This window comes from Sprattus sprattus, assembly GCF_963457725.1.
Source record: "Sprattus sprattus genome assembly, chromosome: 11".
Taxonomy (NCBI): domain Eukaryota; kingdom Metazoa; phylum Chordata; class Actinopteri; order Clupeiformes; family Clupeidae; genus Sprattus; species Sprattus sprattus.
Genome location: NC_137909.1, coordinates 9,330,352 through 9,348,114, shown reverse-complemented (window position 1 = coordinate 9,348,114; position 17,763 = coordinate 9,330,352). Strand labels below are relative to the sequence as shown.

Here is a 17,763-nt window from a genome sequence, read left to right as displayed (position 1 = left end):
ATACTTGATGTGCAAGCGATGTCCCATCACATTTAGATGTAAATACGAGCGCGTAGGCACCGGGGGAGGTAACAGATAGGTGAGCCTGGCCAAAGGGCGGCAGAGTGAGCTGGCTTCCTAATACTGGGTCCCGGCATCTCAGATGGCTGCTGGTGGGCGGACCTGTCAGGCAGAGTGCATGAATAATGCAACAGGAGTCGGGGCTTGCCAGCCGCACGCCCAGGCCACGGTCAAGGGTAACGCCGGCAAACCACCGCCCCTCAGGAGCCAGGCAGACACAACTCATCCTACACACCTTGTGTTCGTGCATGGACATGCAGCCGAGGAGGTTTATGGTTTTGTTTGTGTGGGAGAATGACCTCGTCAGTGTCTAGATAGGTTAACGTGTTACCGTGTGAAATTAAACTCCATATGACGTGTACACATATTTACCGGACAAGTCGATGTTTATTAAATATATGTTCCGCCTCCTCTAACAGTAAATACTGAGTATGACACAAGGCATCCTTAATATATGGTGGCATTCGCAGAATGCTGTTGAGTTCAAGTGCTTCACAGTTCAATATGCTATTTGTCAGCTTGCCCTCATTGACCCTCTTGCATCGACCCCATGTTAAATCTTCCTCTCAGAGAGTAATACATCGTCTGCTCTTTCTTGGACTGTCATCGGTGATGTAGAGGTATTTTCAGAGGCATTGGAGCACGCAAGCTGTAGTAGAACGGGGGGGGGGGGGGGGGGGGGGGGACTAGTCAAAGGGGACGTCTCTCAAGGGGGGCGTCCTCCATTTTTGTTGTTTTGAGCAGTGGCGGCTCCTGAAAAAATTCTCAGGGAGGGCAATTTTTTTGATAATGATTAAGGCGACCCATTCAGTAGGTACATTAAGTTATCCTATTTACTCATACAGCAATACCTTTTTGTCCACTGTTGGCAGCAACCAACAGTAATATCTCCCCTCTTTCTACATAGCTGGAGTAGCAACATACAAGTGGAACGCTATGGAAGAAAGTTACATTCAGGAGCCTTCATAAGCAAACATGATGTGGCTCCACATTAAATGATCCCACTTTTTCATTATCCACATGTCTCAAATGTTGTATGATTTAACATAGCTGAACAGGACACATGATATGTCCACTAACAACATAAAGAAGGGGGAAACATACGTCAAAACCAACAATATTTATTGACTAATCTTGAAAGTATTGGCTTACAAAAGCAAAATAAGTCATTACATAAAAAATTATTCAAAGTTGTTTCACACTGTGAAACCTATGAAAAGTGACAGTGGTATATAGAAATACAGACCACGTTAGCCACTTCACGAATGCAATTTTCTTTTGTTCCAATTTCCCTCCCTTTGTAGAAAACTGTTGAATGGATACTTTTGGTCTAGGAAGTCCTAATAGTTTTTTCGGTCAATTTATCTTATTACGCTGACTAAAAATAAGTTTCTGTCAAAGAGCGGATGGAGTTGTTGTGCTGAACAGGTGCCATCTTGACATGCCTTTGTCGAAGCTGTGTGACGTCCTCATTGGATTTTACCATAGGCTTTTGCGTCGCTTACTTATGACTAGACTTGGAGGGGCTAGCCCTCCCGGAAGCCATAGAGAATGCATTGAGAGCTCTGTTTTGTGAAAAAAACGCATTTAACATGGGAGTCAATGGGAGAGGTCTGGGGCGATATAATTTCATATTTATTCATTTCATATACGTATTCTTTGAATAATGTGACCAATAAAAACTATAGTGTAAAATGTTCACACTATTAGAAAATAGAGCACTACAAATTATAAAGCAGAAAGGAGAAACCAGTGCTTTCATAAATAAGCTATAATATGTGTGGTATAAGCTGTATAACTGCCAAAAACTGTTAGCAAGTTTGCTTTCATTTTACATCTTTTGACTTCAAGCTTTATTTTATGCGCACTGATCTATTTTTATGTCAGCATTTATTCAGGTATTCATGAAAAGTCTGCTTAAAAGGGGCCATCCGAAATAACACCTTCTCATTACATTTATAGCTGTCATATAGTTTACCAATTCAGGGCCTGATTTACTAATATGCGAGCGCTGCTTAATCTGCGTTCGCAAATTAACGCACAGTGTTTTTGCGCATTTTTCTTGGTATTTATCAACCCAGATCGCGCTGGGCAATCTGTGTTTACTCCGCCCTATATAGGGCCTGATTTACTAACACTGCGACTGCTGCTTAAACTGCTGTCGCATATTAACGCACAGTGTTTTTGCGCATTTTCCGTGGTATTGATTTAGGAAGAGAAAATGAAGGTTCAGCGAGGTGGAAATATATATATATTGGTTCACGTTCGCTCAATCACTGAACCTGATTCAATGTGTGCGCTGCTATATTGTTGTTCTGCCCGCCATCACCTACAGCGAGATGTTTAAAAGAACACGATTATAAAGAATATGCTATTGGTGGCATTAATGCATAGACTGTCTATTATAACAATATAGATGTGTACATGGCGAGATTAATCATTTCTACAAGGGACATGGGTTCACTACAATATGGACGTGGGTGCAATCAATGGTTCCGATTACGTTCGGAAAGTTTGCGATTTCAAAGTCCACAATTGCGTTCAGAGCCGAACTCGCGGCATTGTATGGGTAGCTAGCAATAGTCAAGGCTCTGTGTGTGTGGGTGTGTGTGTGTGTGTGTGTGTGTGTGTGTGTGTGTGTGCGCGAATTCAATGCCTCTCTCTCTCTCTCTCTCGCTCCTGCGGGCAACGAGAGTGAAGTGTCTTTCTCCCGTGTCTGCGGGGCAACGTGAGTTATAAGTCAATGTTAATGTTGACGGTGGAAAGGGGAATTCACTTGTGGTTCATTTAACTGAAAATGTGTTATACGAGTTGAAAAAAATATTTCTGTGCGCTGTCTCTGTCTTCTTTCTTCGCCTTGCTGTTATCACTGCTGCCATATCAACGTTTTCAGACTCAATGGAAATGCGCTTGCTGGTTAAGACGTGCTTTTATGAGGCGGAGAATTAGCGTGCAAATCGGAGACTTGCGCTCGACAGGCAGTTTAGTAAATACCACGCATTACATCATTAGCCGCACTTACCTTCTCTCCTCCCATGTAAAGTGCGTTTTACGCCTACGTTACCACCCACGTCCAGGTAACCTCCCCTGTTCACACCCACAGGCGTTAATATGCGCTGCGTCCCCTTAGTAAATACCGTTTTATGTTTACGACCGCTATTTTACGCCAGAAATGGGCGCAATCCTGTTAGTAAATCAGGCCCTCAGAATCTGTCTCTCCTGTCAGCCTTGGCCAAACTGACATGGAGGCTAATGCACGAATAAAATGCTCAAATAAAAAGAAATCACACATACGTATGTTTCAAGAAAAATGGCTTCAATATATTTTTTCCATTCTGTGAAATGGAACAGAGAGGAACAGGCTCCAGTAGTTTTTTAAAGCCTTCAGAGTCAGTCAGGGCAGGTGAGGGCTGTCAATACCACATTTAACAGAAAGAAAGGAAAGGAACTGTTTATAACCGAAAACTCCATCCACCCTTCCCTCGCCTTCCAGCTCCCAAAGCCAGAGCCTTTATAGGGGGCTCAGCGGCAGTTAAGCATTTGTCTATTTTTCCAGCGCTATTACGCCGATCGATAGCCATCTTCCTCTTTGCTCCCTGTTTGTCTGCACTTTTGTTCCATCTCTTCCTGAAGCGTCGGCGAGGCCGAGGTGGACGACCATCACCCCGCTGGGTGCAGGTTGGCCCCCGCCGAATAAAATGAAAGGCTTAACGTGATCGATGCAGTTTGCTGAGCGTGCATGCGGCTCAGGCCTGGGGGCATCTCTGTGTGTGAGGGCTACAGCACACTTAGGGGGGTCTGCAGCCTTCAACAAGACCTGTTTTTGAGTGGAGGTACTGTAGGTGAACCACCACCAACCCCCACTCCCACCCCATCCATCCTCCTCGATCCAACACCCTCCCCCAGCCCGGAGAGGCAATCACCTGCCTTGCTTCAGTGTACCGCCCCCCCCCCCCCCCCCCCTTTCTTGCTCCATCTCTAGCGCTGCCAAAGGGTATAATGGCCTTTCATCGATTCACCTTCCCCTGTTTATTGCCACCTCAACCTGGATTGCAGCCCTTGCCTCAACCAGCCTGTGAGGCTGATACTGTGGAGGCCAGTTAACGCCCAGGCGCTGACGCTAATCTCCCAGCCGCACTGAGGCTCCGAACTGCTCACCGCACACCGACCACCAGCCCACAGCCCCTAACCGGCCCCATGAATAACACATCACCCTGCTTCCCTCATTCACCCAATCCACTTGTGCAGCCTCTATACTTCTCTTGCACCCTCTTGCTTCCTCCTCTTTCTCTCTAACCCTAGAGAACATAAGGGAAGAATAAAAGCATATAGTTGATAGGGATAGAGCCATTGAATTGAGACAGAGAGAATGAGAAGGGTGGAATGAAGTAAAGAGTAGAAATAGAGAGAGAGAGAGAGAGATAGAGATGCAGTTGCCATCCTGGCAGGCCCTGGGGTGGGGGGTGGGCGCTGGGGAGCAATGGAGAGAGCAAGAGGGCTGGGAGAACACAAGGCTGAGCTGGTAGCTCTGGTTCTCATGCCGCCCACATCACTGCCTCTGTCACACTAAATCTCCCCTTTTTTCACACCCGAGGCCAGATGGGTGCCGAGATTGCAACTCGGTGCCAGACTGAATGTTAACACACACACATGCCCACACACACACACAGGCAGACACACCTGCCCCTGTCACCCTCTCTTTGCCGATGGGCTCGTGTGAACACATACACACACACACTCTCTCACACACACACACACACACACACACACACACACACACACACACACACACACACACACAGACACACACTATCTCACACATTCATTCCCCTTTCACCCACTCTTCACCAATGCTGTCAAAACACACACGTGTACACACAGGCACACACTAATACACATGCATATTTGTACATACACACACACACACACACACAGAAAATACACATGCACTTAAACAAAAAAAACACAAACAGAGAGACACACTTTCACTCACATGTTATTCAATCTTAATAGTTGTTGCACAGAAGAGAGTGGAACAGGCAGGTTTCATACATTGGGTGCAGCAACTATTGATGTGACATTTAAAAACACACACAAGCACACACACACACACCAGTGGGAAGGGATGGAGAGAACCTGAAGTATGATTGGGCATCTCAGCCAATGATGACAGCAGCCTTGACCCACCTTTGTTCTGTGGCAGCCCAACTAACGTCAGACAGAATACCGCCTGGCATGCCACTCAAAAGCTTGTACCCCAAAAGTCAAAGTGGGCTCTGTAAGCATGCTATTAAGTCCTACATTCATTGGTTTATTTATTTATCCATCATCCATTTGATCTGTCCTATCCATTTCAATACTACATTACATCCTTAGCCTGTGTTTGCTAAGCCTGGTTAATGAAAGCATAGGTGCTTTGGTAATGGTTTGGGAACACCATAGAAAATAAGTATAGTCAGGAAAATGATCTCCCTTTTTTGTATTAGTAGCACTTTACATTAATTAGATTCAGTCATCAACATCCAGGAGGTGTTAACCACAGCACCTAATATTCCTTAATGTTTAGTACTGCTAATATTAAGGGTTCCTATTTATGTTTCTCAAGTAGATGGTAAAACACACTGGCATATGTCCAAAGATGGCTTAAAGGGCATGCCTATATCTGGTAAGATGTGTGATTTTGTTGAGAAAATACTGCCTAAAAATGTTACAGAAAGATGCGGTCTACAGACACATAGTACCTTCTCCCATCTAAAGCTATATTAAGCTAACATGAGTAACATGAGTTTTGTACATTGATTGGAGATTGTCTTTCTTACTTTAAAAGCCTTTCAAAGCAGCAATAGCAGCAATTTCAATAGCAGCAGTTGCCAGGTTACAGAACATAAAGATGCGTGAAGTGGAGTAAAAGTTATGTTTATGTAGTCACTGTGCTGTTATAAAAGGGATAATGCATAGTCTGCTTGTCGTTCTTAAAAAAGAAACACCTGAGAGGACAAACAGGATTCTTATATCGTCTTTATATCAGGATTTATTTTTTAGCAATGGCCGGTGGACTATACATTATTCAACTTCATATATGGCTAGTTGCCGAACTGATAAAAGAGATTTCTCCAAATATTTCTTTTAAATGTATTTATTGCCAATTCATGCAAAAGTTTCACTGAGAATAAAGAGAGTTGCAGGTGTTGCTTAGCAACGTATTATCTGTTGACTTTAAATGATGGTGGATATCTGTTACGTAAGTGAATAGACTACTTGTAGAATGATGTGAAAGATCAGAGGCACAAAACCCATTGCCAATTGCAGCAGCCATAACTCATTTTCAGTGGTTATTATCAAGAATTATTACACGGCTCTTCTTAATGCTGTAGAATGCTCCATTCACTTGAATGGGGCTTCCCAACGTTCTGCGGTCAACTATTTTCCGATAACTGACCGTTGCTATGCAGTTAATGACCGCTGTCAAGGAAAGTGGCCTTTTTGCCTCTAATTCACGTCTTTCGTAGCACTCCGCAAGTAGTACGGTAACTTATCAATGGAGTTTCAGCGGACGGTTGAGCAGCTGTGTTCTAAAGAATGTTCAACTGGCTTTGAAGTTCAACGTCTTTGGCGAACTATTTCTCTCCTTTTAAACACTACGTATAGTAACAAATGCATTGTAAAAAGACACACGGTGTTAAGTAATTTGTTTGTTTTAGTTGTAACCGTATAATAAGCGGGATAATGTATAGAACGCCGGTCATTGTCGGGAAAATAAGCCCCTTCAGGGTGAAGCAACACCCCTCCGCTTTCGCGTCGGGGTGCTGTTCGCCCTGTCGGGGCTTATTTTCCCGACAATGACCTGCGTTCTATACATTATCCCTTACATATCGTACCTCCAAATGTTGGGATACAATGGAACGTTCTGCAGCATTCATATAAAAACATTAATCTAAATTCCTCTCACAATGCAAGTGTTACCTTCTGCACTAGAAAGAAAAGTATGAATAGCTCAGTAGTTGTCTTTACCCTACCACCTCTTGTCAGTCTCTTCCCTCACAATCGTCCTCTCTCCTCTCCTCTTCAGTCTTAAAGCTTATTTTTGTTTCCAAGTTGAACAAGCTTCAATTAATTTGCATACTAATTATAATGAAAAGCAATGTCATGATGTCATGGTTCTTTTAAGGCGATTGCTTTGTGTTTGTCTGTACACAATCAAGCCCTTCTGGAGATCAGTTGACAATTGCAACAGCTCTGCTATGCTGGAAATGCATAGTAACCTAGTTTATAATACAATTATAATATAGTATTATATTTATAGTTCAAAGGATAAAAGCAAATGTTAAGCACTTTGATCAGCATTTCCTTTTCAGGAAAGAAAAGGTACTGCTTAATTTTATGTATAAATAAGCCTTTACTGGTCTCCTTCTCACTCCTCTCACAGACACATTCTGGAAGGCTGCCATGCCATAGCAAAGAGGGGTTTGTCTTAATTCGTGGGCTAATCTTGGGGCTCAAGTGTTAATTTTTCAGTCTCTGAATGAACACATTGACAGGCTTTCCTAAAAGCTGCTGCATTGGTTGAAAAGCTGTGTTGCTCCTTTGAATTTATTTTCATTTATGGCAAGAGTGAGGATTTGTGTTGGTGTTGGTGTTGTGTGAGAATGCACTAGAGAGAGAGTGATAGAGAGAGAGAACAAACTAGACAGAAGAAAGAAAGGAGGGGAAAGGATGGATGGTTAAGCTTTTCATCCAGCCCCTATTTTAGCAGAATATTTATTTGAGCTCTTTTCCAAGTCCTGATAAATGAATGTTTTGACGGTAAATCAAACACTGACGATAACACCTTGGCAAAACTCCGTCTCGACTTTACAGGTGAATGCAAAGTCAGCTTCTCTTCCCCCAATCTCATCATGCAGAGTCAAAGGAATTGACACATTCACATTGTGCATGCAAACATTAGATACATAGATTAGATGAGTAAAGCTATACAATGCTGTCCTCGATGGAAAACAATGGGAGATAGATAGACAAAAAAGAGAGAGGAAAGGAAAAAACCCCTTTTTCCAAATTGTATTACATTCAAATAAAAATGAGTGACGTTAAGATCCTTTTCTCAAGCTGAGCCTGAACCGAGATTGTCCTTATTGAGAAAAAAAGAGAAAAAGAAGACAAAGAAAAAAAAATTCACTTCTATTAACAAGCTCAAAATTCCATTATCCACAGTTGGGGATTAAATAATGTTATCTGTCTTCTCTCCTTAGGAGAGTGGAGGTAGGGGGGCTGGTGGGGGCAGCAGTGATAACAAAGAAGCCCTCCCCATGAGAAGCTAAAAGACCAGTGTCTGGATCACACCTCACACACATATCCTCACATGCTTACACATACACATATACACACACGTACGCACACTCATTCCCTGCATGGAGCTTTAGACGTCTTAAGACTCTTTTGTTGCAAGTAAGCTGTGATGAACAGAGGGCCTGGGCGGCTGACGCATCGAACCAGCGCCATCCCTCATTAGAATGACGAGCCGAGGATTACATGCGCCCGTCTTAATTGATCTAATTAGCTTCTTGCTTGCTTTTGTTTGAGACGCTGTGTCTTCCAGAGAAGCCCCTTTATTCCCACGTCAAAGGGAGGAGCTGTGCTGAGAGCAGTTTAAGTGTGCGACAGATGTACGGACGCAGTATAAAGGCGTGGAGGAAACAACCTGTTTTTCTCATAATGCTGCACATACAGTATGTGTATGTGTCTGTCGGGGAAGGGAACATAATGAACATGGACAAACTGTATATGGGTTTCTATTACGGGGTTCTCGGTAGCAAGATTTATTCCGGAAATCTCTTTGCCATAGGAACAGCTTGAGGACCTGACTAAAAAAGGTGTCCCAGATAGTTGTACAACCATGAAAACAACAATGCCCTGAAATATGTGCCATGTCTTTGCTCTCCATGTTTTGCAAATGGGAAGTTATTTTTGATTGAAGTAGGTCTATTTAAGAGTGTTAGAAGTGCGTCTTAAAAGGGGACTTGTGTGTGTGTGTCGCATTTGTTACCCTGTAATTATTATGAAAGTACATTGATTAGCCCAGAACACTACACGAGCCACACAACCCTTAATGTCGTGTAATAGAATAGAATAGAATAGATTGGTACAGTATAAGTATATAATAATTGTGTTTTTTTTGTTCACTCTCTTTTCTTCCTTGCTCTCTCTCTCCCTGTATCTCCTAGGACACAGAGATATTGAACACTGCAGTGCTCAATGGCAGAACAGTGGCGGTACCTGTAAAAGTGGTCACTGTGGGAACTGATGGGTCAGTGACTGATGTGACCGAGTCGGTTGAATGCCGTTCAACTGATGAAGATGTGGTCAAGGTCAGTAACGAGCTACAGCCCTTGAATCCCTTATAACAGGATCCCCCTGTGGCTGTCTGACCTGCTCTGAACTGGTCACAAGAGGGTGTAGGGTACCTGAGGGCGTGGGTGGACACACAAGCATGAAGCAAACAGTGTTGTCTGGACTGCTGTGATTGAAAGCTGCATTAGTTTGCAAGGTCTTTTATCCATTTGAATCAAATAGTGCTTTTAACTGCTGAAATCAATGTGACTATTATTCACCATTCTTTCATGTTTACTGTTGTAAAGTAAGACTTTACTCTACGGTTCCCTTTATTAGCATTTATCCTGCATTAGTTAACCATAACTAATGGAATTTATCATGCTAGCTGAAGCAGGGTTATAAGGTTTTAAAGGGAATCTTTTGAAAGTAACTCATTTTTATACCACTGTCAAATTCATTTTGATTGCAAATGGTTATGTGAGGGTCGTTTCCACAAGCTTAACCACCTTGTAGTTCAGTGCTCCAGGTCAGAAACTCTGCAGAAGTGGAAGTACATATTTTTTTCAAATACTTTTTTTCACAGCGAAAGCTGGTGGAAACAGAAACACATGTGCACTGTTGCATAAAAATGACACATGCCGTAGAGCGCTCGGTAAAGGTGTGGGAAGAGTCAGGCGGCAGTTATTTAGTCAAAAGGTTTGGTTAAAGCCGTCCGTTGGAACTGTGAAGCAAACTGAATGCATGAGATTTATACGTAAAGCGTTTGCAATATTGCCTCAGATTCTGCACAATGTTTTAGCAATTTAATGAGTTGAGGCATAATTGTGGCTGGTCAGACCTGTTTTAAAATGCCCTTCCACATCCCTTCTAACTGACTATTATATTGTTAATCAGGGTATGTGAATTTGTTTTGCTCACTTAGATTCCATGACAAGCATACGTTACTTTGGGCGAGATCAATAAAGCCCAATAAAGCCTCAGATCCATTCTGGAGAACTTATTTAGGCCCAGAAGGTAAAATGTCCAAACACATGACATGCATAACATGCTATATATTCAATTTAATGATATAAATTAGTCTAATGGAAGAGAGTTGCAACATTTGCAACATTTGCAACGGCAATGGGTACTGAAACAAAACCTTTCTATAGCTTACATCTTTTCTGAAGTGTTAAAGGTTTAAAGGTGCAGACATTCTAGCTCTTGCTGAGATGTAACTTGTGGGAGCAGTAGATGTCAGCTCTGTTGTCTATGGAAAGCAAAGTTTCAGATAGAAACTAAGGTTTTCTTAATAGCCTACTTTCACTCCTTTCCCAATAGCATAGCATGTGTACGGTATGTTGATGTGAAAGAATGATCGTAGGCTTTTATGTCAAAAGCATATTAGTTTTGTCTAGTCATGTGGTATTCAATTTTTACATTTGATTGGAACTTTTGCATGGCTTTTTTACTAAAAATTAGGCTTTTTTGTGCAGTCAACATATGCAGAACCCCAGCCGAGCCGAACAGGTGAGCGAAAGCCTGTCTAGATGAGCATAGGGTCTCTGGGAGAGCGTGAACAAATAAAGATGTTCATTTGCGTAACACGAGGGTACTGGTGACTGTGTGTGTAGATAGATATACTGATGGTATTGCTGATGGTATGGGATTTCCAGTGACAGGTTATATAACCTGAGCTGTTATATACAAGAGCAGTAGTGACCAGTAGCCTACATGAATGGGAAATGCATAAGATATGACTGAGAGCAATGTTTATGTTGATGCATTTAAAAAACCTGGACCAAAATGATTGTAATCTCTTTCTGCTTCCTTTGCTAAGAAAAGTAAAACAATTCTCTGCCTTAGCCTAATTAGACATTCAGTATGTCATCATTGTGTATTTACATTATGGACGCCATATGTACTGCTTACTGAGAATTGCATTCGAGCCAAACAATGTAGACTACCGCTATAGTCTTCCAATATTGTATTATAAGCCTGCTAGGAGATGTGTTATCTTCTTATCTTTTCTATAAAATAATATAGGCCCAAAACTCTTCAACCATTATTGGTGGTTAATAAAACAGTGTTATCTGATAGTACAGTGTCTATTTTTTCTGTAACTTTTGAAAAATCTAAGCGAAAAAATGCCAAAAGATGTACATTTACATACAAAACACGTCTGTCAGTGGAGTTTGGTCCACCATCTTTGTTTAAAATTTCCAGTTGGCCGGAGGAAGCTGGGGCACAGATTTATGGGTAAAAGGCTCGCACGTTTGTGTCCGTCAGTGTTCCATTTGAGACAACACTAATCAGCGACAGAACGCACTGCAAATGTAAGTGCTTAGTGTGCACTACGCACTGTATTGCAGTGTACAAAGTGCGCGGTCATAGAAACAGCCACATTCCGTCAATATGGCTAATGTTCAGTGCAACAACTCGATTCGCTCTTTGAAAGAACCTCCTTTAAGTTGGCATACTAATGAAGATAAATTGACAAGTATTAAGACAGCTATCTACATTTTCGAACACAGCCCTGTTTTGTGAAAAAAATTGATTTGACTTGAGAGTCAATGAGAGAGATCTGGGGCAATTTCCATTTCGCCCCAAAAAGGGGCGGGGCCATTTGAAACACCACTTTTGCCTGACTGTTGCCTGATTCGACAATGCCATTCAGAGGCATATCAGATGGTCTAGTAGTAGAATCAGACAGCAAAAAATCTCCTTCTGCCTAAACACTGGAGAAAGTATTTTCTCTAATGTATTTTGTTACAAATTACATTACATTTTTTCGAAATACAAAATACTCATTAAGTCATTGAAAAAGGTATTTCAAATACAAGTAATTAAAATACTGCCCATCTCTGATATGGTTTGTTCTTGTGATCATTGTTGGAAAGTTTATTGACTGTAAGCTAGTTAGCTCGCCAGTTTAGAGAAAACTTTGTTATACCTCCTTAAGGAAGCATTTATGTAAAGCATTCTGTTTGAGACAACATGAACCAACCATATGGTTCTTAAATACCACAGTATGCTTTGTTCATATGAACACATGCATAGACTGATGGTAGCCATGGAAAACAACAGAAAGTGTTTCAACCTTTGAACATGGGTACATACATTCAGGGTTTGATTTGTGAACAGTTTTATTCATGAAAATAAATCATATAATGAGCCTCAGTGGGATATCTACAGTATACTATGAAGCCTGTTAGGCTATTTATTACAGCTGTTAAGGCTTCCACTGCTTTAAATAGACAACATGAAGGCCATGTGTGCATTGCAAGTGCTAATCAGCTGTTTGTTTATGTGATTACTGCAAGAATTGTCCTGCATAGTCGGCTAAACTAACTGACCACAACAGAGCCTTCTTTTTTACCTCTACAAATTGTCAACTAGGTATCTCGCTACACTGCAACTTGAATAAATCAAGTTTACCGATTTGGTTACAGCAGATGTAAGACATTCAAACCATTAACGTTAAACACTTGATGCAGCAAAACAGGAATCTGCCCCATTCTTCATACTAAAATGTTCTTTTACCGTTTGACTTGTCCTTGTTATTTTTTAATACCAACTTGTTCGTCGCATGGTTAAGCCAGCCTGGGAGTTTACCTCAGCCTAGAGATTGCCCCCCATCCAAACATCAGTAGTCGCATTGTCAGTTGTAATATTTTTAGGATTTTGTTTTGTAAGGGTCATGTAAAATACGACAATATGCTGCACTGAATAATTTTTCTTTCACTTGGCTAGCTAGCTAGCAGTTTGTTTCTTTAGGAATACTTAGACTGCTTGTTCTTGGTGATATTCTAAAAAGCCGCACATAGATCAAGGCCAATGGGACAAGGATCATCATGTAGCTGCTGGCTCATTTCTGTTATCACACTAGTGCCGCTGACAGTGATTGCACATTGCTGATTGTATTGTTGTTTGCACTATAGGCTGTTCTCACCTTGCAGTGCTTTACTATATTCAAATACAAATATTGCCCCCCATGGGCAAATCGCACCCTGCATACATCAATACCTTTGGATAAGGAAAACATATGTTCAGCAATAGCTTTACAATTACCCTCAAGGAAATCCTTTTTAGTGCTTTACTGGTGTGATGCATTGATGTGTATTGTAGTTTTAATTGCAATTTAGTCTACATTGTATCTGTTGTCTGTTTAAAGTTAAAGGCTTCGAATGAAAGATAGAGAGAGGGCCTTTAACAATTTTAATCTGGAGTTTTCTTTATGGCTCTTTTTGCCAGTGTATGAAAGCCACTTTGGTATAATCAACAAGAAATTCTAATGGTTTTGTGTGTGTGTGTGTGTGTGTGTGTGTGTGTGTGTTTGTGTGTGTGTTTGTGTGTGTTTGTGTGTGTGTGTGTGTGTGTTTTGTGTTGGTCTGAGATGGAGAAAAGGAGAGATAGTGAGAGGCATGTGTTCTCTCCCTGGACTTAATTATCCATCAGAAACTCTCACTCTGTGACATTGACCTCTGGAGATGAATCATACTCAAACAATACACACACACACACACACACACACACACACACACACTGGTTTGTGTTGCCCTTATGTCGTGCAATGTCAAACAAAGACTTCCATTAGCTCCCTATTTCATAATTTCCCATATATTTTTTCATTAAAGAACCATAGCTTGCTACTTTATCTCTATATGCAACTAGTCCTTGTGCAACTACATCACCACAGATGATGTTAAAAGCTAGTCCTCCCCTTATGCTCTTGACTGAATGTGAGGTCAAACAAATCTGGATTCAAAAAGAACACACTCATCCTCTGCCGTCCTAATTGAGAAGATACGTGCTCTGCATTTGACAATTCTCCTTTTTGACCCGCAGCCTTGACAGAGTCGTGCCATCAAGGTTTCTTGTCGCAAGTCTAGTCAGTTTGAATGCCTGGAGGTAAGGTTAAAGTTAAGGTTAGTCCCAGACAAAACAGTTCCTGAATGATGCAATGGTGAGGAATTATTTTTGAACAAACTGAATTGGAGGAATATTACAAGGCACTGAGCTTGAGGCTCTTATTTTGACACTCGTCAGCGCTCGTGGCATGTGGGCGCTCATGCCAGGTATCCTTAATGAAGTCCCCTGCACTTATTGGGGCATTTGCAGTCATGCCTCATTGAATTTTCCTCCTGAGAACAATTACGGTCCCATTGCTCCTAGCCACATGTGCTGCATTTATGTTAGCATTTTTCTCCCTTTTTTTCCCCATTGTCTTCAATTTCAAGCTTTTTAAACATCGGAACATATTAAATGATAATCAACTGAGGGAATGAGAGAGAGAGAGAGAGAGAGAGAGAGAGGGAGTGAGAAAGAGAGAGGGATTGAGAGATGGTTGGAGTTTGGAAAGAGAGAGAGAGAGAGAGTCATTGAGGGATGAAGTTGATTCTTTGAGATAGCTCACTGCATGACTGCTTTGAAAAGCATCTCGTCAGAGCTTGAGTTGTGATGGGAGGCGTGTGTGTGTGTGCTTGTGTGTGTGTGTGTGTGTGTGTGTGTGTGTGTGTGTTTGCTGTTTGTGTGTCAGACTCCTCTTCGCTGAAGTGAGTAAGCAGAGCTGATCGGGGACGTGTTGTGCCTAATTACCTCTATCAGACAGAAGCCTGAGCTCAACACATGAAGAGACCTGAGCGCTACGCTCAACTGCACTCCCGCTTTCACTCGTTCTCTCCCTCAACCTTTCACTCACTCTTTTTCTCACTCTCGCCTCGTCTCATTCCCACTCTTACTACCTCAGTCCTTCCGTCATCTTCTCCCCACGTGTCTCTCAAATTCAAAAGCAATTCTATTTTATGTTTACGCCTGTTTTACAATAGCACTCTGATGTTAAAACAATGGGGAAATACAGAGAGGAAACATTTTTATATGTGAAAAAAAAAAAAGATAAGATTTTTTGATGATTCTGTAAGAAGACAGAATACTGGAGCCGGAGAGATGGGGGAATTGTACCTTACCATAATTGATGTACGAGGTGCCAAGTCTGTCCCTTAGGCGAATGGTGGATCCATCTCTCAAAATGAGAATCTTACTTTTTCAAAGTTTGGGAGCAGTTTGGAAGGCATTCTCCTATTAGGTTCCACCAGGTAGCAAATAAGTATGTGTGTACCTATATTCCATATGATTATGTTCTTCCAATACTCTTACTTTCATAAAGTTGCCTTGCCTTGCCTTGCCTTGCCTTGCCTTGCCTTGCCCCTGTGTAAATCCTATGGACTGGGAGGGCAGGTTAAGGCACCTTTGATAAATGTGTCACACAATATTTTTTAAACAATAGTGAATTCCATTGTGGGCTGAAATGATGTGTAATCTTTTTCCTTTTTTCAGGGGCTTCTCTATGCATGTACTTTGTGTTTTGCATGCATGCATTAATATTCCGAGCACAGGTTAACACAAATTGTGGGTCTGACACAAACCATGCTGTTCTTTTATTTAATTTCACTTTCTCTATCTTTCATTGTTTTGCATTCTCTTTCCCTCTCTTTTTCTCTCTGCTCGCGTGTGTATCTGTGTCTGTGTTTTTGTACCTTTTGTCTGCTCAGTCCCACGAGCCCCCCCCCCCCCCCCCCCACCCCCACCCCCCCCCCCCCACAGACACTCTGGCTTGCAATGTTCATGCAACAGTTCACAAGTGCTAATAGAAAACGGCCTTATTTACTCGTAGGCAGCATAACGACACCTCTCAATCACCAGTGTGAAGAGGGATCACTCACCACTCACATTATTCTCAAGACCTGCTCGGAATAACAGGTCCCTCTCATTTCCTGGGTGTTTCAAAAGGTTTGGTTAGTTCCTGCAGATCATACCCCATACTGTGAGGTACACAGAAGCACAGATAGAGAGGCATATATAGAGAGAAAGACAGAGGAAGAGAAATGGAGGCACCTGCCACACATGGTTCATACATAAAGCAGATTGCCATGCTCTGATGAGCGACCGCACATTCTCAGTGGTGGATTATGAAAGAATAACGGCACGGGTTGGGGACGGAATTTTCGACTGCTTCAGTCTGTCATGCCTCTCTACTTTTTCTCTTGTCCTCCAAACTTTTTTTTTTTGTGGCACAGAGTGATGCTGGTAATGAATGCCTGGCTCCAACACCCTCCATGCTGTCAAATATGGCAAGGACAACAGAAATGCTGCTTCGTGAGTGCTCCCCTCACTCTCTCCAGAAGACAGGGGGGAGCGAGAGAGTGGAAAGAGGGGGGAAAGAGAGTGCAAATGAATGACACGCTCGACTGAGTGAAATTTGTGTTTTTAGGGAATCTGACGGGCAACGCTGGCGGCTGTGCAGATTTCACGCTGTTGCTCTGGGCCACCTCAATCTAACCCCCCACCAAAAACACGCACACTTCGATATTGCACATCTCTTAGGGTCTGGGTTTTTTTTTTTTTTTTTTAAATAATTGGTGGAGATGAGAAACCACTCAACCAATTAGGTTTGCCGGGTTTGGCAGAGAGCTACAGAAATGTCTCCAAAATGTAACGTTGCTCTTTTGGAACAGAGAGGACCTCTCCTCTTCTCTCTCCTCTCTCTCTCTCCGTTCTCTCTCTTCATCGCCCACACCATCTGTTGAGCTGCTTTCAACCCAAAGGGCTCCGCAAAATGTCTGCACTCCGAACAGGGGAGGGGATGAAACTCTGGGGGCCGATTGTAGTTGGGAATAAATACTTGGATCCAGTAGTCAAAGGCATCCAGCTCCCTCTCATCCCGCGCATGAAAGCAGAGGCGTGAGAGGAGATTTTCGGGAGAGATGAACAGAGGTCTTAACATCTCAAACATACCGTGCTGATTAACATGAAAGGAGGTTTTCTTCATTCTTTCTCTGAGAAGCGCCAAGGGGGAGAGATAAAGAGTGAGTTTTTAGAGGGAGACAGGGAGAGTGAGAGAGATCGACCAAGAGAAAACAGAGTTGGTAAGCGGTTGATGCTTGACGTGTGCAATGATCATTAATTTAGCTCTGCTGTGATGGTGGGTCTCATAATCTCGTTTTTATCTGGTGTGTTTTTTAGCCTGTGTGTGTCAAACTGTCTCAAGGTATATGTGTGTGTGTGTGTGTGTGTTTTCTGTGTGTGCGTGTCTGTGTGTTTGTGTTGACAGCTATGCATTTGTTTCTTCCTCAGGTATCCGAGCGCTGTGACTACGTGTTTGTGAATGGGAAGGAGACCGGCGGGCGAGTGCGGATGCTGGTGAACTTCACCTACAGCTACCTGAGCGCCCAGCTGGAGGTGAGCGTGTGGATGCCCCGCCTGCCACTGCACATCGAGCTTTCCGACTCTGAGCTCAGCCAGATCAAGGGCTGGAGGGTGCCCGTCTCTGCCAACCAAAGGTACGTGCCATCATATTTTATTCTTCCTTCTCGCCATGATAACCTGGGCCTGAAGGCA

General features: G+C 42.5%; 1 protein-coding gene across 1 annotated transcript in view; it reads left to right on the top strand.

Moving 5' to 3' along the window:
* Positions 1 to 17,763, top strand: part of LOC308372545 (transmembrane protein 132C) — a gene marked incomplete at both ends in the record, with an annotated part of 134,909 nt that overhangs the window by 103,134 nt on the left and 14,012 nt on the right. The window contains 2 exons of the mRNA XM_080847710.1: positions 9,279 to 9,422; positions 17,500 to 17,705. Coding sequence (XP_080703836.1) covers positions 9,279 to 9,422; positions 17,500 to 17,705 — 350 coding nt within the window. The remainder of the gene's footprint in view (positions 1 to 9,278; positions 9,423 to 17,499; positions 17,706 to 17,763) is intronic.